At 39.5% G+C, this 22,765-nt stretch overlaps 1 protein-coding gene across 1 annotated transcript in view; it reads right to left on the bottom strand.

The window, feature by feature from the left end:
- The window catches only part of BNC2 (basonuclin 2), a 237,643-nt gene that overhangs the window by 3,458 nt on the left and 211,420 nt on the right, over positions 1–22,765 (bottom strand). Inside the window, exon 6 of the mRNA XM_009640045.2 lies at positions 21,277–22,761. Coding sequence (XP_009638340.2) covers positions 21,277–22,761 — 1,485 coding nt within the window. The remainder of the gene's footprint in view (positions 1–21,276; positions 22,762–22,765) is intronic.

The following is a 22,765-nucleotide window of genomic DNA, read 5'->3' as shown; positions in this document are numbered from 1 at the left end:
AGCATGGGCTTTGGTTTAGGTATGTGAAGTCACTGCGGGTGCTAAGGAGACACTGGGAAAGCTGTCACTGACGTCAGTGGTCTTTGGACCAGATCCCAAGAGCCGCAAGTTAAAATATTCTCAAGTGTTTTACAGGATCTGGGCCTTTGTTCTCAAGAAATAAAGCGCTACATTTGCAAACAGTGTAAGCCTTTGGGTTAGTAAGTGTGTAAAACAGCCCATTATTTTAAACACTGCATTCTACTCTCCACTTTTGACATTGGCTTTATTCATCCATTGCAGTAGAACCTCACTCATTTCTAGTAGTGTCAGGAAACCCTCTTTGAAAAACTGCATTTTCTGAAGTAACAATGCAACCAACAAACATGACAGACATCAAAGACCTCTGACCACAGAACATGCTCGTTTTGTTGAAGTGCTTAATAATAAGAAATCAGTATAAAGTTTTCAGTATTAGAAAACTTTAGGGTTCAGTATTCAAAATGTGCACCGTTGATGAGGAAATGACAAATATTTATTCCGTTTCTTTGGAGGGTGACTGGCTTTTCAAGTCAGTAAAAAAAGAATTAGCGAAGTTCTACTGCGTAACATTCTTTGCAAGCTAAGGACCCAAACCCGCAATTTACAACATGCAGACTCACCAGTCTGTCTGCCCATTATAAATTGCAGATCAGAGCCCAAATGTAGGAGGGAAAAGAAAGAGGGGGGTGGGGGGCGGGGGGAGAGAGAGAGAGAAAGAGAGAGTTTTAACATAGGAATACTTTAACTTGCAAAAAAGCACCAAGTATAAAATTGGCATGGGAGGACATAACAATGATCAAATATTTTACAGACATTCAGGTCCTACAGTAACAAAAAAGGGATAAAGGGAACAATAGCTATTAGCAATATTTCCTTATTGGAAGCTTTTGTTTTAAGAAACCCTTTGAAACATACCTCTCAACCAGCTGAAGTCCCAAACATGGTACAGCAATACAATGCTGACAAATAAGGAAAATGCAAATGTAGGAAAATGAAATTGATGTGGAGTTAATTTCTGTAATCTTCTATCACATACTTTGCAAATCATGTATCTGTTGCACATAACTTAAGGGAATAAATAAAGAAAACAGCAATAGAACCAATCCGTCCCACTCACCTGCAAATGCAGGTAACTGTTCACTGACATAAAACTGATATGAACTGCAGTTTAATTGAATCATGTCTGCTTGGGATGCAATTATTCCACTAAGGGGTGGGCTAGAATGGAAAATTTCTCTTCTAATGAGAGACAGTTGAGAGGTATGGGCAAGGGCAGAAAAAAGTGGAGAGTATTCCTTGTTTTTCTCCCACATGGGAAATACTCCTTTCACACAAGCGAGTATAGCACCATTGCTTTTTTGAGGCGCAGAAGTGTAATTATGCATATCCCCACACTGCACTTAGGAAGGCTGAGCTTACCTTGTGATAAGATCAGCTTTCTAATCTTTTGCTAAATTGAGATCACAAAAGAGAGAGAGAGAGGAGAGGAGAGAAGAGAAAGAAAGGGGGGGGGAGGAGAGAGAGAGAGAGAACAAATTCACATTCCAATCCAGACATATCTGGTTTAAAAAAAAAAAAAAAAGACAAAAGAAAATAATTCTGAAACCAATAAAATACAGACTTTTAAAAAAGTCTCGACTGTGAAACTGTTTTTTTGTCAGCAGTAATCTCACTTATACTGTTGTCCTGATGGATACTGACTCAACCACACAATATGAAAAACATAAAGCAAATTAATCAAAGCATGTTCACAGCATCCCCATTATCATCCACAAATGAGTTCTGAACAGATGCATGCAGTGTGCACATACATGAATGACAAACAGGAGCCCTGACAGCCCCTTGCCTTCCTGGTGTCAGATGGCGTGCAACTCCATGCAAAGTTGCTAAGTGCCATACAGGAAACGCTTACTGCGAAGGCCTGTCCACACTGACCGGTGTTATTACATGACCATAAAAGCACATTTGTGCTTATCATCGTAACACTAACTGCGAACCTACTCATAAAGCGCTTGTGTGTTTGAGTCTTATGAGTTCTCCCTCTCTTTCTCTCTCTCCCCCCCAGCTCCTCTGGCACAGGAATTTGCTGCAGTGTTAGAAACTGGTCAGGATAACTGCAACTGTTGTTTCCACGCGTTTGCACTTACTATTTCCTTGGTTCGCTGCTGAGAAAGACAGCAGCCGGGCATGCGGTGAAAATAACTTCAGCATTCATGGAATGAAGAGATAAGAATAAATTACCACGTTAAAGAGGGGCCACTGAGCCCCAGATGGACAGAGGCCATTCTGAGAAAGACCAGTGTAAGGATGCAAACCCTGCTGATGCTCTGATAAGAAGAGATGCCTCCCTTATTCAATTCTCACTTACAGCAGTGGCAATCAGTAATCTAGTTAAAGTATGTACCAGCCCATAATATCTGTCAGGCAAACGATGTGCAGAAATGTGCGGACCAGTTCTGGCACTCTGCTCGGTAGTGTCCCTTTTCCGCTGTCAGCACTACTGTTGGATTCTCCTAATATAATTACATTGACTTTTATTCAATTAAGTGCCATTCCTAGCCTTAAAAAAAAGCTACTTTATCAATTGATTCAGGTGTAATGCAATAATAAAGATGAACTCATGGCAGTGCATTAGCTCTGCTGTTCATAACTTCTGAACATAGGTTCATTCATAGCAGTCGATTTCCATTATGCAACCACAGTTCAAAAGAATTGATTCTTTTACATTCATTTCTTAATCTATTTCACTTGTGTTTAATACTCTCCCTAAGTATCATATGCAAAAACATTCTGGTAGGGATGAGAGGAATGCATTGTGAGAAAAAGTTCATTTATTTGGACAATGAAGTTTCGAAACCTTATGACAAAACCGAAGTCAGAGAGGCTAAAAACCTTGTCAGAATTAAGAATACTGTGTGCTGAAGGTACTAGCAACACAGGTTTCCAGCAGCTGAACAACCATTGCAATAGGAGGGAAGGAAAAGTATGTTTTCATAGACACACTAGCCTAGAGTGCTCAGAGCCTGACCCTGCACCCCTTTTCTGTCTGCCACACAACTAAACACAGCATCGCACCCTGAGGCACAGACTGAGTACCCCATGCAGGGTGCTGCTTGCGCAGTGCCCTGCATAAAGGAGGCACTTCCCAGGGCTGACAGCAGCGTTCCCAAGGTTTCTTTGAGAAAAGATGACAAAGGAATTCTGTGTAGGAGGAACATGCCTGTGTATGTAAGGACGACTACAAATAATGGAGCCATAAGCAAAAAAATGGAACTAAGAAAGAAGAATATGGATAAATGCAGACTAGAAAGAGAAGCAGTACAGACCAGGAAGTTTAAAAAGGCAGATGTTCTGGGAAAAGACAGGCACTGGTAATTGCCAAATAGAAGAGAGTTGAGTTTAGGGGCAGAAATGAAGCATGATTTGCTATGAAGCTATGAAGACTATTATTCAGCTGGAAAGGCAGAAAAGTATGTGGCCAACAACCTGTACTCTGACCTAGTAGCTGTAAACAGCAGTCAGAGAGACATGAGAAGAAAAAAGTAGCATCACAAATATTGGCCAAGCCCATACTATGTTTTCTGTTGATGAACTTAACTATTCTTTGCTCCTCTCATCCAATGCTGATCTTCCTTGCTTTTTTTCTTGGCAAATGTATCCATTCAGCCACCTTAAATTTCTCCAGTAGTTCCCAGACCCTCTTCTCCATATCAAATTGAAGTATTCCATCCTAATCCAACCCCTTCTCCCCTGCTTTGTCACTCCCAAATCCTAGCAAGTCCTCTACCAGCCCTGAGCCAACACTAGCCACCTTGTCATCTGTTCACCTGCTCCTCTTCATGGCACCTGCCGTTTCTTCCTTCAGCTGTTCTGCCCCCTGATGTGATTTACAATGCTGCTGCCCCTTCCTCCCCTGAATACTGCTCCCACGTACGTGTAAACAGTGTTCCCTGAGTAAGCTGAGGCACAGCTTGGGCAGGGTGATTTATGCCCCTGTACTCGGCACTGGTGAGGCCCCGCCTCAAATGCTGTGTTCAGTTTTGGGCCCTTCGCTACAAGAAGAACATTGATGTGCAGGAAAATGTCCAGAGAAGGGCAACAAAGCTGGTGAGAGGTCTGGAGCACAAGTCTTATGAGGAGCGGCTGAGGGAACTGGGGTTGTTTAGCCTGAAGAAGAGGAGGTTGAGGGGAGACCTGATCGCCCTCTGAACAAATACCTGAAAGGAGACTGTAGTGAGGTGGGGGTCGGCCTCTTCTCCCAGGTAACGGGTGACAGGATGAGGGGAAGTGGCCTCAAGTTGCACCAGGGGAGGTTTAGATTGGACATTAGGAAAAATTTCTCCACCAGAAGGGTTGGGAAGCATTGGAACTGGGTGCCCAGGGAAGTGGTTGAGTCCCCATCCCTGAAGGTATTTGAAAGACGGGTAGATAAGGTGCTTAGGGACATGGTTTAGTGGTGGGAAGGCAGTGTTAGGTTAATGGTTGGAATTGATGATCTTAAAGGTCTTCTCCAACCTAAACGATTCTATGATTCTCTGATCACTGCCATCAAACAGGCAGAAAATCACAAAGCAAGATACACCAAAACCACCTAAGCTTCAGCTGGCCATGGCTCCATGATTTCTCATACCTGACCTAGCTAAGTTAAGGCCATCTCTGGTGTCCTTTGTGCTCGAGGTGCTGCTGTATCTGCACGGAAAAAAACCCTGAAGAACCTAAATGAAAGGCAGAGGTATATATTTTATATATATATATATATTTGACGCAATAAAACACTTTGAATGACTCTGGACATCTTAAGTCTGCTTATTTGTACATCAACTACCAAAATGACATTTGATCCTGGCAATGGAAATGTTGCGTAAAGACAGCTGGTGAATGAAGTCTTCCAGGCAGAAATATGAGTTCAAAAGAGCTTAACTGAAGGCATATCTCACTCAGCTCCAGTTACCAGATCTATCCCATCCTAGGCAACAAGGGATGGCGAAGAGGGTTACTTCTGAGAATTTAAAATACTATGTGTGCCAAAGAATGTCCAAACATCTGTTTTGCTCTGTACTACATGTCATGTGCCCTTAAAAATGAGGAGAGTATTTTTCCAAGATGTTCTGTGATGTAGCTTGTTGTGGCAAGGAAATTCTAGCAAAGTCTGGTTTATTTTAGGAGGCCCAGAATGCCTGATTTTCCCACATAATTAACATTCTTCTTTCAAGTTACTACTCGTGAATTAGACATATGGTGGTCAAAAGTGTGTGGGAAGTCCTCACCAGAGTGAATTCAGCCTTCTGAATTCAATGATCTTAAGAATGGATCAGGGCTGCTATAAGGATGATAATGATGATATATGTGAAATCCATCGTTGTGGCAGAGTGGCAAGGGTAACTCACCTCCCAATTCACCACTGCCCTTTCAGACCGGTACCTTTTTGGTACCAGTGCAATGCAGAATGCTACAGCAACTACAGCAGCCCTCTGACTGTGGATGCGATCCCACTGGTGGTAGTATTTTCCTCCCCTTGTGAAGTTCATGGAAGTATTCTTCCATAATTAGAATTCATTGTCAGTTCCACCCCACCTACTACTAGCAAGCTCCTCTAGTGAGAGATGCACTATGCATCAACAGAAGGAAGGGGACTATAAGCCTAGGAAATATGGTCAATTAAACGTACATGCCATTTACACAGCTCATAAATCCAGACTGGGTTCTCTTCAGCAGTTTCTTTCTACACTTGTCAATGAATCTGATTTTCTTAATTTACTATCCATTTGTTGGAAAGAAAAATGTAATGGCTGCTTTATTTTAGTTTATTTTTATTTAGTCAGTCTTTTTATTTCTTTTTGAAGTGAGTGAGGAGGAATTTATCAGAAAGTAGAATTTGTGCTGGCATAGAAATTGGCATGAATTCTCTGCATGGCTCAAGGCCAACTTTGGATGCACCCATGGCTGCAGTCCGATCTGCACAAGGACAAACTTCATCTCTGATGTGCACAGCAGAGTTAGGTAATTTGGATGATAAAGAGTACTCTGTTTATTTAAATTCAAGTATTATACAGAGCACAAAACTAACTGCATGAAAAATTGAGTTGAACTGTTCACAGTTTGGGCCAGGGCAGGTTGTTGAGAATGAAATATAAAGCATTATTTTCTTAATTTTTTAGCAAGAGAAAAATATGATTACACTTAAATATTAAAGGGATGAGAGAAAAAGAGAGTGAGAATGAAACAGCAGCATAATTGTTAGTGCAGTCAGTTAGGGACTCAGGAAACACATTTTCTGGTCCCTGATGCAGTCAGACAGAAAGGCCAAGCCAACTGACGTCCCAGTTAAATGTCCTATCTATTGGCCCCTTGCTCCTCCTTGGCTGACTGTAAGCAACAAAGTTCCCAGATGAAAATCTCACTCAAACATCAAAGTGCACTGCATTGTTCATTAAGATTCTGAAATGAATAATTTCAACATTTCCACTTGCATCCCACCACATCCTTTCTTCCTATGTTTCCAAATCAAACAATACCCCAATCTCTTATGCTTCAAATGTCCTGAAAATGCATTTTCTGGTAAATACAGGATTTGCCAAAGTAATGCCACCCAGCCTTATCATTCTAACACTGCAAAGAAATCACAGACAGAATGTCACAGCAGGGGGCCATCAGTCTTTGGGCAGCTTTGCTTTGAGATACAGTAAGTGATCCCAGCATTAAGTAATACAATAAAATTGCATTTTAACTTAATGCATTAAAAGTCAACATTTAATTCTTTTCTATTAATTTCTTTTTTTCCCCAAGTAACAGTATATTTATTTTTTTAAAGAAGACAGAAGCTAATATTGGGTTGCAAAACCTTAAAGCACACAATCCTCAGCAGTTTGAAGAAGGTTCTATTACAAAATCAAAGGTCAGGACACATTTTGTCTGGTGGTTTATGCACAGATTGGCAAACCTCTTATTGAAGTTGGATATGGAAGTAACCATTCAGGCTGTACAGGCCCCATACAAGCTATCTGCGTGCTATACTTAGTTTAAAACCAAGCTCTGTCAATCTGTTTTAAAATATCACAAACAATGAAACTTCCATTATTCCTCGCATGAGACTTTTTCCACACCTATCTTCAGCTCAGTATTCGGCCTACATTTTTACGTACAATGCTAATGGTAAAGCAAAGTTCTCTTTGTTTCTCTTCACCTCAAAGGCTGTCAATTCAGATTCATGGTTTTGTTTAAAAATTTCACATGATTTTAATTGCTAACACAATTTGCTAATACGGCAAAGTATTGTGATCTTACCTCAATTTCATGTTTCTTCCCTGCTTATTTAAGCCTGAAACTCACAGAAAGGCTCAGAATATGTGAACATAACAGAAAGTCAACCCAGAATTTTATGCTTTCTCAGAATCTCTGCAGACTGAAAGTGCTGAGTTTCATGCAGCTAAAATCAAAGAACCAGAAAGTAAGACTCTGGCTAAATATAACAGTGTACATATTTATGAGAAAAGACATGGCCTTAATTCTGGTATTTCTTCAAGAAGGAAGCAGCAATCATTTCCCCCATTTACTTAGGAGAATCAACAATAAAACAGTTCCTGGAATTTAATTAGTAATGGAAACTGTTAAAGAAATTATTTTTTTCAGTTACTGTTCTAATTTTGCCACTCTCCCAGCAGTCTTTGATACAGCTTTTTTTTTCAGTTAAAAATAAAAATTTAAAAAAATACATAAATCTAAGCAAAGATAAGAAAGGCTTGAAATTCTGACCTGACCTAAATTATAAAATTCACATTTATCTGAACAGGGCCAAGGTTTCAGTCTGTGCGCTAGCTCTTCCACATATTTGACCATGTTTAGGTTGCCTCTAAATGTAAGGGGAAAAGTAGGGACAGGGGCTAGGCTTTAGAACAATGAGTGAAGACAAAATACTATACTACCCAATGAAACCAAGGCATTTCTACACGAACAGTTTGGGTAATAACATCAGTTCTTGAGGCTTTAAATTGCATAGAATCTGAAAAATATTAACCTTTCATAGGAAGAAAATCCAAAAGGTAAAATACAGTTCAGCACCTATTAAAAAAAGTAAAAAAACAGTGCTTATTAAATGCAGGAAATAAAGGACAAGCAAGTTCTTGCAAATTAAAGATGTGGAGCCCAGTCATTTCAATCCCTTTCAATATGAAACAAATCACTCACACTGGTCACGAAGACAGCTCCCTCTACACTCAAATTATTCACTTGAAGATAAGCTCCCATCAAACTCTTTAGGGGTTTAACTAATTTACTGCACAGATACGGCACGTCTGTTGTAATAACAGGTAGGATGTATTGGGGTCGACCATTTATCAGAATTAGACTTCTTTTTTCAATTCGCAGTGAATTATGCTGCCTACACTGCTCCTCTTTCTCAGAGCTTCCCATCCCCTTACGGCCCCTAATGTGGCAGGCAAACAAAATTGACAGTCTCATCTTGTCAACAAGGGGTGATTCTCCTGAGAAGCCATTTAACTTTGCAGAGGAAGCAATGTATTAATGTGCCTGTCCCAGGAATGTTAATCATCTTCAAGCTCCCTCTAACTTTGACATGAATGAAATCACCAAATTTGTTTACTAAATGAATCGTAATATGCTAATAAGAGAGCATGACATATATGGTAAAGCCAAACAGATGGTTTGTTTACTCCACTTTGCAACTTTATAAATGTTGTAACTCTGAAGATGTTAGTGAGAATTATTGGTTTGTTGGCAGTGGCAAACATGCCTTTTGCATTCTTAATCCACAGTTAGAGTCAGAAAACAATTTGTCATCGCAGTGGAATGCATAAAAAATGTTAATGCCGAGATGGCATTTGGGGAGGCAGGGTAGTCGACTGTATGAGGTTAAATGTGGAACTATTATCTGATGTCAATGTTTGCTACCAAATGATTTTTAATGTAAAATCTGAGAGGTTCAGGATTCTTGAAAGGCCCAATAATTTGGTACATACCTGTTGAGGTGTTTAGTGAGACGGTCCTTACGGTGTGAACAGAATTACACTTTCACAACAGCTGTGTGTGCTCAGAAGCATCGAGGTCATGTCGCACTCTTAATATATTACTATTGTTGTCCATTAAAGATCAAAAAATATTACAAATAAAAAGCACAACCTCTGGCATACTTGCCAAAGTTACTCAGAAACGATCAAAATTGTGTTGCAACACTTCAACCTCTCACTTTACTAGCTGCCTGGAAGCGAAACAGACTCATTACAAAATAGCCAGCACTCTTGTCTAATATCCGGACCAGTTGAGAAAGTTTAGTATATAATGATTTATCTGATGGGATATTTCCTAAGTGAACTAACTCAGTGTAGCAAAGTTACATGCATGAGAAGGTTATCATATGCATGACAAAGTCCTTTGATGGAAACTACAGGTGCTCAGCACCACTGGCAATCAGTCCAACTGCAATAAGATGCTTCTACATTCTACACACGCTCTACAGAAAAGTTTATCCTTATCCAGGTGATTCACACAGCAGTCATGCATTAGGTCCTCAACTCCCGTGTGTTGAAGTATTTTGCTGGTCCTTCACACAAGGTGTATTTATAGAATCATAGTATCATAGAATGTGTGGGTTGGAAGGGACCCCTAGAGGTCATCTAGTCCAACCCCCCTGCAGTAAGAAGGGACATCTTTAACTAGACCAGGTTGCTCAGAGCCCCATCCAACCTGGCCTTGAATGTTTCCAGGGATGGGGCCTCCACTACCTCTCTGGGCAACCCGTTACAGTGTTTCACCACCCTCACTGTAAAACATTTCTACCTTATATCCAGTCTAAATCTACCATCCTTTAGTTTAAAACCATTACCCCTTGTCCTGTCACAGCAGGCCTTGCTAAAAAGATTGTCCCCATCTTTCCTATAGGCCCCCTTTAAGTACCGAAAGGCCGCAGTCAGGTCTCCCCGCAGCCTTCTCTTCTCCAGGCTGAACAACCCCAACTCTCTCAGCCTGTCCTCACAGGAGAGGTGCTCCAGCCCTCGGATCATTTTTGTGGCCTTCTTCTGGACCCGCTCCAACAGTTCCATGTCCTTCCGTGCTGAGGGCTCCAGAGCTGGACGCATTTTCCCTTAAGAAGTACTGAGGCAACATCCAGGTAGAATCTGTTGCCAAACTGCATGAATTAACATTTCTTTGCAAACGTAAATCATCTAAATATTACATGATCCAAGTTTTGTAATCATAAGTTTTCATCCTTCATTTTATTTTACTGTTACAACAGCCATTTAAAATGTGATAATTTTGCAAGATTTTATGCAAACAGTCCCTTCAGTTCAGCATCCCAGTCATGAATTTTACTGTTTCAAGTTTCAGTAAATGCAAAAAAAAGTAAAACTCAGTCAGAACAGCTAGCTTCCCCCAATTCTGCTCTGAAACCAGTTCTTTTCTCACAGATATTGATGCACAGCAACACATCTCATTATTTGCTTAGAAGGTTCATAGGCTCTTTACTGATTGCATTATAAGTTCAAATTCATAATACACCCTCAGGTCTGGGGATAGTTTTGTACGATTTCAGGTTCCACGGCAGATTTGTAAACCATTTCTTTTGGTCACAACACAATGGTAATTCTCATTCCCACTGCTTTGTTTGTCTAAAAATGCTGGGTTTGTTTATATAATACCAGAGGAACTATAAAACCAAACACAATGTGGCACTTCAACAGGGTTCCTCTATTAGTAATTTACGTTACTAAATAAGTACCCCTTTCAGGTCAACTGATAGCTGATTATCCTATAACCTCCCTTCACTGACGCCCCAACTCCTCAGTAATTTCAATCCACTGAGATTCTTCCATACATACTATTGTCAGCGGTTATTAAATTCTCAACTTTTTACCCATCCACAAGAGACTGTGCAAAGATATCTAAGGGAAGTATGAGTTCAGCTTGCTGTCCAAGGATTATTTTGGAAGAAACATTAGCGGTCGTCCCAGCCTGGCGTTTATATCTCATTTGAAACATCTACTCATTCCTGACCAACAAAGAAAATTTCAATAAAGTACTTTTACTGGTTTAACAGCAGTGAGCTCCTGGGATTGTCAAAGTGCTCAGTCTTTTCCGAGGAGAGAAGGAATCAGCAGCTCAAATATAATTAACCTTCCATTCTCAATGCAAACTGCCACGCACAGGAGCTCTGCAGTCTATTAGTGAAGTTATAAAGGCCAACAGGCAGAGGCAAAATTGGTCAAAAAGTTGGCTGCTGCTGTCATATTTTTAGAATTATGATTAATGACACTAATAATGTGGATGATTACTGATATGTGTATCTCCTGCAGTTTATCATATTGCACTGGCTGCCTACGTCCACAATAAACATGATGCTATCATTTACCTCTTTATTGAAGGCAATCCTTCTCTTGAAGGAGCACATTCTAATTACTTTGTAATGTTTTATGCCTTAAACATTTTGCAGCTCTGGACCTTGCCAACTGCTTCATGTCTACCATTGATTAATTACAGAATGTTTAATCAAAATTTAGAACCTAATGCAGTCATTTATGAGTGTGCTGCAGTGCCAAGATAGTTAGGCTGCCGTCCCAAGCTTGGAGAGTGCTGGGTTCAAAATTAAATCCCAGAAATGTGTAAGATGCCAAAGATTTTACCTTGAGTGATTTGAGCTTAAAATCTTACTTCAGTTGATGAATGGCAGGCACCCACCCAAAATGAGAAGTCTTTCTTGTGCATGTATGTGTGCTTGCATGTTCCTATTACATTTTTCTTCTTCTTTAAATGCCTTCATTTTTCCCTTTATGCCATTGTTGCTTCTCAGCTTCTTTACAAGCCCTCCCTGCTTCTAGAGCTCTTGCAAACACCAGTCAAAAGAGTGTAGTTTTGAAGTGGTTAAACAAGTGAAAAATAATTTGCAGGGACAAATACATAAGTTTTTTTTTAATGTGGATTTTTATGGTACTGTCATACAACCATTCACCGTTGAAGTTAAGTGTTTTTTTAATACCATTACTGAACTGCTGAAATGGATGCTAATATAGCTTGGAGTGCTAATGTCAAATCCTGGTAATAAAAAAGACAGACTGCTGAATGAAATAATTTCAAGTAAAAAATAGAACAAAAGTGCTCTCACTCTCGCTCTCCACTTTTATTGAATTGGGACTGACTGAGCCAATTGCTTTAGAAGTCTGTAAAACACAATTACTAGTGAGCTGACTGACCCAGCAGTGCCCCTTCTGTGACAGAACAGACTAAAAAGGCTGCAGAATTAGTGCTGCTCCCCGATCTCGCTATCAGACCTGAGAGATATCCAGCTCAGGATCTGATATCCTTCCTGCCAGGGCCTGCCTCCTCCCCTCATGAAATCTTGATTCTGAATCTTGCATAATATATCATCTGCATGCATCTTCTTCTTGAAACAAGGGCTCATTTACCTTTTCTGAGTGGGAATCCAAGTTCTCTTTCTATCCATTGTATTTTTAGATCTTTATCTACCCATGCAGCTATATATAGGTCTTTCTTTCAGTACCCACAGACACACACACACACATATATATATACATGTTTGGGCTATTTTTATTTCCACATTTTGTGTGTTAAACACAAAGTACAATGTAAGATTTACAGGCAGAAAAATTAACTATGTCCTGTTTGTATTTTCAGTTGTAAGTGGCTGAAATGTAATTGCTTTTTTATTTTTTGGCATAGGAAAGAAAAGGAGAGAGAGAGGGAGAGAGGAAGAGGGAGAGAAAGGGAAAAAATGTATTGAACTGGAAGTGGGCAACACTTTTCCCTAGTTAATAAAATAACCAATAAAGTTTGTAAAGCACTAGAATCAAAATCAGTAACATTGGAAATAATAACTTATAAAACTTATAATTTACAGCTTATGTTTCAGACTCATATAGTTTGACATGGACATACAGCTTAGGGCTTTTTTTTTGCCTTTCTCTTCCAAAAAAAAGCAAAAACAAAGTGACAGCAAAAATTATCTTCTTATTACAATCCCATCCTTTCTTTCTCTCCCCCTGCTCTCCCCTATACAAAACAAAACACTTCACATTTATACACAATACCAACAAAGTCCTGCAATCCTTTCTTTTTTTATGACAGTGTACATTTTTGGCAAATCTAAAACTCTTTCATTTCTCTTCCAGGTCCATTTATATGAAGCTTGCAGGTGCCTTATGGCAAAAATGTTAAATTATTTCTTAGACAGATCTTTTTAAGTAATGCTTTTTAGGGCAAGCTTAAATGTGAAATGAGCTCTTAATTAAAAAGAAAAAAAAAACAACTTGCTTAGCACAAGGCAAACTGCTCATTTAAAAGATGTTGCTGGGAAGTAGAAAGCACTACTAAAAGCCTTAGATTTTCTTTAGGAGTGGTGGGCTCAAAACTTCTGTCAGGAAACGTCCAGTGTTTGCCATTAAAAGGTCAACATCTGAGAGCCATAAGTGGTACCACAGTTGAGATACTCCTGTGTTACCTCAGGTCACGACAGACCATCCGAGGTATCTCTAGGGCCATTGGGAATGTTTTATGCGTACCTGCTGGTCATGAATGAGTGGTTTCTACTGTAGTAGTACCTATAGCATAATATCATGAATGCTGATACATGATGATGGCCAGCTGGCCATCTTTCCTGAAGAGAGGCAAAGTATGGAAGACTGTGAGTATGGCAGGTCAGGATTAAGGGGTAGTGAAAAGCCATGCACAGCATCTTGCAGTGCACTTGCAGTGCCTATACAGTACATAGTCTCTCCTTGACACTGTAAAGCATTTAACTCTCATTGATAACTCTGCATCTCTTCCTTCAGGATCAGCCTTAGATAAGTAGTCAGCCATCTGGTTGTCTTTCCCCTTAACTGTTTCTAACTGCACAGTATACTCCTGCAATTATAGGCTCTATTTTACAAATTTGCTATTATTCCCTGTCATATTTCCTAACCACTAGCAACTTGTATAACCATGAAAAGGTGTCCCAGATTTAGAGAGGTTGGGTTTGGGGTTTTCTTTTCCCCATGCCCCATAAATTACTGAATATTTTTGAGTAACAACTTTTTACTAAGACATATTCCAGTGCAAAACACTCTCATCTCACCTGTTTGTTGCAAACCCACCTTCAGGCCAGTGCCTCAGATACTGGTGGCTACAGCTACAGCTGGTAATTCTTAACCAATCTATCTGGGTCCCCCAGCCAAGACCTATCTTGTCAAAAAGCTATGGAACAGGAACCCAAATGAGCTTTATTTCACTGTACTGATTGGTTGCTACATAATCCTACTTCAAAAAATATCCTGTGACCTCATAAACTGTATCTTTGAGATGAGGCCAACTGTGGACATTGTCTACCTCTGTCTAGATATGCTGACAAGACTGGCACACTATTCTCCAAAAGAGTGTTGTAGCTATTTGGAGTCACCTACACCTGGTAATTTTTTCCCCTTCTGGGTTACTTTTTTCCTAGGTCATCTCTAGGACTTACCTCTCCATTTTTCTTACTTTCAGGTAAACATAACTTTAATTTGGATATGCACCAGCATGATCACTCAGTTCATGTTCTAATTAATGAAATGTCTCAAATCTAAGGGGAGGAGTGTCATCATTATTAAGGGGAGAAGAAAATGGCCTCATCTACAAGTAAACTTTGGTTATATCATAAGATCTGATGTAAAGTTTGTCTCGTCAGGTGACAGTTTTTCTTTTCAGACAGACAAGCACAGCTGACGAATGAATCATGTACGTATATATGATGGCATTTACCTGCCTACTTAGTGCCTCTCTCCTTCATCGAGGGCTGCAGCTCCAAAGGGCAGTAAACACACAGCTATTCCTGCCACAGATGTGTCTCCTTCCTACTTTCATTATTTCTCCCCAGGCTCCACCTAAGAGTACTACATCTCTCAGGTTGCAGTGTCTTGTATTTTCATGCATTCAGGCTTTTGGGAGTAGTGCCCTGGTGCCATCTTGTATCTGTGAACTACAGCTTCCTCCACTGTAGCAGAAATCTCATAGACTTCTGCTGTTAAGTTTAAAAGAACAGCTAGAACCTTTCTCTGCAGGAACTAATGTAGGTAGATGTTTTGTTTGCCCCACTCCCAAAAGACTCTAGGGAAAATGGGACACCTCTGTACATGGGGAACAGCTTTACATTTACTCAGAGAAGTAGAAAATACTCAATTTTCTCCCACTCTCTGAAAAAGAGTTTTGGTTCTTCCAGTTATTTCCTAGATACCTAGGAGCAACCAGGATATCATGAATGAGCATTCATCTTCCCAGTCTTGTCTTCCCAAATAATGTCTTTCAGCAAACATAAACCACACAGAACCTGTGCAGGAAAACTTGGACAAAACAAATGAAACATTTACACTATTTGTCACGATGCATTCCCGGGGAAAGTATTGCTCAATGCATGCTTTGCTTCTGTCTAGTATTTTCAATGCTTTATTTATGCTTACCACCTCTCTTAATCCTGGTGTAGCAGTTTATTTAAATAAACTTTTCAGATCATTGAAAAGTCCTTGACTTATTTTTGCTTATTCACACAAAAATGAGGCTTCTTGCACTGTACAAGAAACTGTACTCTCACTCTCAATGTGATACCATTTTGTGTACCAAAAGAGAACAAGATAATGAAGGGAGCAAATAATTTTTAAAAACAACCACCACCTCCAACTCAAACCCAAAACAAATGGATATGTGTAGTTGGAAGAGACCTCCCTCCATGCCAGAACTGATCCTGCAATCTTTACTCACGTTAAGTAGCCTCTTTAGGGCTTGTTTTAATTTATTTCTTTTCTTTTAAATAATGAAAAAAAATAATCTTATGAAGCAATTAGTTCTATGCATTCTAGTTTTAATTCTGCTCCTCTTGTTCACATTGGTGAGTATGCAATATGACAGGCAGTCTGTGTTCAACATGACTACTCATGGAAGAGGTTAGCTCTGTGTTAGGGGTGGTACAAAATGTTTCTTTATGATCCAGGTTCTCTTGCGTAAGGAAGAGTTATGTGAACATTAGCAATGACACATGTCTTAGTGACTCTGCAAGAGAAAACCTAATGGTTCATACAATTGTATTGGATATGCAGCTGGTCTCTTTATGAACTGCATCATGTCCAGAAACAGTAGCATAGGTGTAAATATGTTTATATTTAAAAAAAAAATGTATAAAATAATAGCCCTTTTGCCTCTTCATCAAACACCTGATGTCTTAAAACCTGATTTCCTTGTTCTTATTGGAGGAAATTCAAGCTGTATATGACAGCTAATTGTATTAGGGGGAATACAGTAATAGTCATCATGGACTGGTGCAAAATATCTTATTTCTTGGAGCTATCTGTTCCTAGAATTGAGTGCATTTATACAAAATAATTCTCTAAAAAGTTATCTGTAGAAGATTCCAAGCATAGTAGGATGATGAAAAAATGGGTGCTGTTGTGTCAAGGAGGTGATAACAGGAGGCAGGTAGCAGCTTTCTCACATCTTCACCTCCCTTGATAATGTATGCAGTGGCTCATCATAGGTAACTGATGTTAATTTATTCAAGCACACCTGTACAGGGCTGGAAGTCAGGTAACCAGACAAAAAGTATGTCTCTGCTTTTTCAATACAGCTACCCAGAGGCCTATATCTGCACAAATTTAGTTCTGGAGACATCAGCAAGTTTTAATAAACCACCTACAGATGTCTTGCTTCATACAAATCAAGGAGTTTACATGTTTAAATCTGGACTGATTTAACTAGCAATCAAGTGGCATGATCACACTTGGCACCAATAGTTGCCTCATATTTATTTATAAGTCACCCTGAGCAGATATTATTTTGTTTCTAAATTTATTCATGGGCCTCAATCACCTTTCCCATCTTATGGAACACACACACATGCTCACTCTGTGAGAAAATTTAAAGACAAACCTGAGCAATTAATAGTCCTACTTTAGTAGCAGAAAGAAAAAGTGAAAAGTTCTTGCTTTGCTCCTCTGAACAGGTACACTGAGAATTTATTTATTTTGCATACATTGAGAGAAAGGAAAATGCGGTAACATTGCTACTAATGCTGTGTCCTAGCTTAAGAAACACAGATTTTAATAGTGCCAGTACTGAGGTGAAACGGGGTTTTAGCATGCACTAAGGCTGACAGAGAAGATGGCTGCATTTCTCCTTAAGATCCGACAGCAGCATTTCAACAAGACTTACCGAAGGCAGAAGATCTACCCACCTCTTGTTTCATCAGTGGTTTTGACCACAAAATTCTTGGCTCTTAAAGGTGAGAGCCAGAAATGAAGCCAACTGCTCTAAGCTTCACCTTCCATGCCTTCACCTCTGCATGTGCTCTCCAACACAGACTCTTAGATGAATCTTTGGCACTGTTGTCCTCTTTGGACAGGAAATAATTATTCCCTTCTCCCACCCGCATGTCTCATCCACAGCTCAGGATGAGCACCTGTACCTCAGTGCTGGCTTCAAGGACCAACCACACCTATGTCTTTGTAAGGCAAAGTCAGTACCTGCCAGGGCAGGGCTCACAGCTGAGGCTGGGAAGCAGATGCTGGGGCAATCTAACCACTGGGGCTACAGACCCTATCTCCTCACTCACTGGACAGACCTCCTTTGAGTCCAGAGAGAATTCACTTTACAAGGACAATTCTTTCCATTCAAGTGCACAGTTCTCATGGGAACTTATTTTCTTCCCTTCCCTCTCTTCCACCTAAAAAGTTATTTGGAAAATATGTCTTTCTGTTCAAAAGGAGGCTTATGACATTGCTTCTGATCACTGACGTAGTTTTTAATAGGGTCTCTTTTGCTATTTACTCTCCATTATGTTCTTGCAACAAGATGTAACCTGAACATCTTGCCTTTAAAGAAAGGACATCTGAAGTAAATACAGAAACAGAAATGGATGAACAACTAATTCAGTGAAGAATGGAAGAAAAAATGGTTTCCATAAGTGTAGTGCTTCTAGGAAAAGAAAGACAGAAAGACCTCTCTGTTTGGGGAAAATATCAAAGATATAGGCATGTATAAGGTTGATTTGATGAGTGACGTTACTTGCAGCTCAGAATGTGATGAATAAAAGGCCCTTTTTTAAAAATCCAGGCTCAGTGCAGCTTGACTATTCAAAAGCAATACTGTCTAATTTTTAGAATGGAAAACAGAATTACTGGGTCATTGAGAGTAAGGACTGAGACTCTGCTTTGCTTTCCTCTGCCCTGTGTCAAAAAAACATGCGTGAGGTGGGACTTCTGAATCTTCTGGTTATCTTGACCCTGATTTACAAGGAATAGCAGTGTTTAGTCAAAGATCTCAGAAGACATTCCAGTCTTTCTGGCAGAAGGGTATTTATACAGGAGTTGACCTTGGTACAAATGATGTAGGAATGGTGAAGCTGGATTTAGTCAACCCATAACATGAACTGCTACAGGATGCATTCCGCAGTGGAGGGTTGAAGCTGTCACATGGATAAAAATCCCCTGCCTTCAGTCAAAGCAGCACTGTGTTTGCTCCTGACATGATCTGCTGCCTCTGGTAACCAGCAGTTTGCATCACAACCCCTCCTTGCAAAGCCCATTTTACAATAGCTACACGCTCTGTCAACAATTTGGAGTTTTTTGTATGTACAGGACAGAGGGAATATAGTCAAACATTTGATGAACTACAATTGCATTGGAAAAGGTCTTAAGCCTATCAGATCCCTCTAAAGGAAACAAAAAGGATCAGCCAATGTTATTTATCTCCATGTAAGCTTGTATTTTCTTTTAGAACATAACTAGAGAGTTATGAATTTTAGACCTCTAACTAGTTATAATAGGATTAAGAATATTATTAATACAATACTAGTAATATGATTAATAAAATTAAGAGTCTATAAGCTATGGGATAGCTAGAACTCTGATTTCATCATGAAGATGGTGCTGAAAAAATTATTTAATTTTAATTTTTAAAGCAAAGAAATGCTAAGCTTCTCTAGCTAGTTAAAGATTATGTGATTCACAACACGAGTAGATCACACAGACTTTTTGTAATATGTCCAGAATGGAACCCCAATACATGACAAATATTATCCAGGAATTATTATTGTGTGCTATTTAGGTAGCTATTTCTCACTTCTTCTACAGCAATTAAAAGCAAAATGCTCCTGAGCTTTTAAGTGAAATTGATATAAGTGGCTGGAAGAAGTTCTCACTTTGCAATGCTATTAATTTGTTATCCAGTTGTCTTTGAGGTGCTTTCCATATTCTGAAGAGCTAAGAATTGCATACTTATGTAATGACTCTCTCTAAAATAAATGTAAATATTCAAAAGGAGCATTGGCAAAAAACCCCAAAACCAAATTGAATGGAAAAATCTTTTGGCAGTTAAACAGTTTTAAAAAAAACCCAGATACTATATTAATTTAACTTTACTTCCTAACTTTATTTAAAAAAAAAAAACAACAACAACCTTCTTTTCTGAGGAAGTATTAGAAAATAATGTTTAACATGTTTACTTAAATCTTTCATCCACTTTCTTTTATATACTGTACATATGCTTTCATTTCTGCACATTCCTAGACATTGCATTTCTGGATAAGAATGGATAGCCCAGGGAAGTTTTAAAAATGTTTCTTGCTCAAGTATCTGAAAGGATTACCAAGAACCATGAGAGTGTTTTCTGGTTCTTTCAAGGCATTTCCAGACAACTGTTGCAAACTAGGAGTGCTAATGAACTTACAAAACCATCAAGCCTGAACGGGCACACAGACTGTACCACACCTTTGAATTTTTTTGAAGTGTATAATGATTCTTAAATCTTTGCAATTAAAGGATATAATATGCCTACAAATTTCTTTTGTCCCAAGAGCAACATAGAACTGAAACATATTCTGAATCTAGTGGAATGATATAAAAAGATGGTCTTGAACTTGTATTCTTATGTGTTCCTATTTTTCTGATTAGTGGATTCCATAAGTGGTAACAGAAGACATGAGGTAGTAGGGGAGTGGACTCACCATCAAAATAGTGAATTTTGGCTCCTCAGTACCCTCAATGCTAACTTGCTTTCATTTTATATGACATGATATATTCACTTTCGAAACTACATCAATTTCAATTAAAAAAAAAAAAAAAAGAGGACCTGTGTGTGAAATGTATAGCTAGCTTTAACTTCCTTCCTGTGTCTGCTGAATTTTTACAACATAATGAAAAAATATGAAACACAAGTAAAGGAAAAGAGACACCCAATTTCACCACCACTCCATGGACCAGAGATATTTTGTTATGTGACAATATGATCATCATCACATGCAAGAGTTTTTATCCGCAAGTACGAAAAAACTGTGTTATCCTAGCACCTTGACAAATTCCATTTATATTACATTTTCTTCAGGAATCAAAAAGAATTGTGTATATAAAAAACCCCAAACCTAAGAGTTTAAGGACCAGCTGCTTCTGTTTAAGCCCAACTGTTTCAGTATTGATGCAGCATAGCTCGAGCATGATGTCATCTGAAGGGCCAGCAGAATATACCCTGGTTGATCTTAAAAATATGTAGGGGTCTAGCCTCTCCTCTCTGAGTGTGCATAATTCCCATCAGTGGGAAGGGAGTTGCTCACATGCAGAAAAGAAGATAAAGTGTACTAAATGACCACAGTGGATAGAGAGGCATATAAATTCTACTAAAGAAAGAGACAACTATTTTCTTAATATTTACTTGTTCTTGCTACAACATAGCAGCTAGTTTTAAAAATTGAAGAGAAGAAAGAACAGTCTTCTAATGCTTCCTCTTTTCCCCATATAACCCTATGGGGATGGAAATAATTCTTTTATTCCAGTCCTTCTGTTGTATCTCCATCCATTCATTCAACTGTCCATCCACCCCTTCCCCTCCTTCCTAGTTCTATGGTTTGATACACATGCATGGAGACATTTGTATTTTATGTAATTTACTATATATTTAATAGAAGCTTTTCTTGTTTTAAAAGTTGCAGGGAGAAGAAAATAAATGTAATAAAAGCTGCAGCTTATGAACAGAAGTACAATATATATGTTCACAGGCACACAGAAAAGAATAACGACATTTATTATCTAGCCAGTCACTTAAGAGGATGGCACATTATATACTATTCTGAATGCCAAGCAACAATGAAAATCTTAAAAACTCTCTCAATGTCATGGGAACATGATTGTCACTTGTCATTACTCTGCATCTCTCTATTTCTTCATGTATCCTAAACTGTCTATTCTTACATAATTCAACACATTTAATAATGTAGAAAATCAATTAATATTTACTGACCTGTCTCTGCTTCTCCGTGATGGGAACGCAGCGTTACAGCCAGCCACTGTGCAGACATGCATCTCTTTTAAATGAACATTTCTGTAGTGAAGCTTCACGCTGTAGGAACTCTTGAAACTTTTCTTGCACACATAGCAGATCTTGGGGTCTGGGCTGGAGCACATTTCACCTTCTGGGGAGAACTTCTGAGGGCTGCTGTAGTTGAATGTAGAAGCAAAACTTTCATGAAGGGCAGCCATACTAGCACTGCCTCCATTGTACAGTCCATATTGGCTCATGTAGAACATATCATATGTAGGGTCTGTATACTCTTCCTTCACCTTAATGACATCTTGGTTGGAAGAGTCATTGTGGTTTTCATCTGGTCTGTCACTGTGCATCATCGATTTTTCACCAGGTTCATGGAGACGATCATCGCCTTCCATGGATTCCTCACACAATTTGGGCTCTGATGACTCCGACTCATTTTCATAGTCTCTCTCATGCTCCTGGTCTTCTGATGTCATGCTGTCTGCCCTTCTTATGTCTGGTCTGGAAATGCATCTGCTTCTGTCACTTTTGGAAAAGTCTTTCACAGACAGACCCGGACTCATTTCCTCCTGAGAATGGCAGTGATTGTCATGACCAATGTCATTCACCATCGTGCTGCTGTCATTCACTTCTTCGTCTTCATCATCAAACTCATCGGCAGTATCAATAACTTCCTTTTCAATTTTAACTGGCATGCTTGACTTCCTTGGCTTTTTCTTGGGGGCAAGGTCAGCATTAGGCTCTGGGGTGGGCATCAGCACTGAAGGTACTGATGACTCTGAAGGAGGAGGGGGATGCTGCTCCATGCCACTCACTGCTGGTATTATTGGACTGGTAGGGAGTGAGGTTGGAGGACTCACCATCTCTCCAGGAGTAAGTAAATTTCTGTAAAAAGGAGGAACAGGTTGAACAGTCTTTAAAGCCGGGAACACCAGCTGACTGGGAAGAGGGTTCTGTAGTACAGGATCTAGAGGGGGAGTGGTAAACCCCATTGGTGGACGCCCAGGGCTCGTTAAAGTTAGGTTGGATTTTGTACTTGCTATGACTGGAGTGGCGGCACCTGATGTAGCACGAATTAGATCTTTGTCACGGTTATTCCTTAGCATAGGCATGTGGAGGCGGGGATTGGGGTTAGCACTGTGGCGATTGCGGCTTCTGAGAGAACTGAAGACCATGTTGCAGCCCTCAATAGTGCACCGGTGCTTTATTTTCAGGTGAACGGCATTGTAGTGGATTTTAAGAGTACCTTTGTCATAGAAAGTCTTGCCACATGCATTGCAAAACACTCTTCCCTTCCTGGAGGCTGACCCCATTCTCCTCATTCTGTGAATGCGAAATGAGCTTTTACTGTGTTCTGTTTTCGATAAATCATTGACAGGAGTAGGCGTCTGAACAGGAGAGACGCAGGCTGGCTCAGTTTTGGGCTCAACATTTGTGATGCTGGTCAAAACATTCCTTG

This window comes from Egretta garzetta, unplaced genomic scaffold (genome assembly GCF_000687185.1).
Source record: "Egretta garzetta isolate BGI_Z169 unplaced genomic scaffold, ASM68718v1 scaffold175, whole genome shotgun sequence".
Classification (NCBI taxonomy): Eukaryota; Metazoa; Chordata; class Aves; order Pelecaniformes; family Ardeidae; genus Egretta; species Egretta garzetta.
This window is presented reverse-complemented; position numbering and strand designations above follow the sequence as displayed.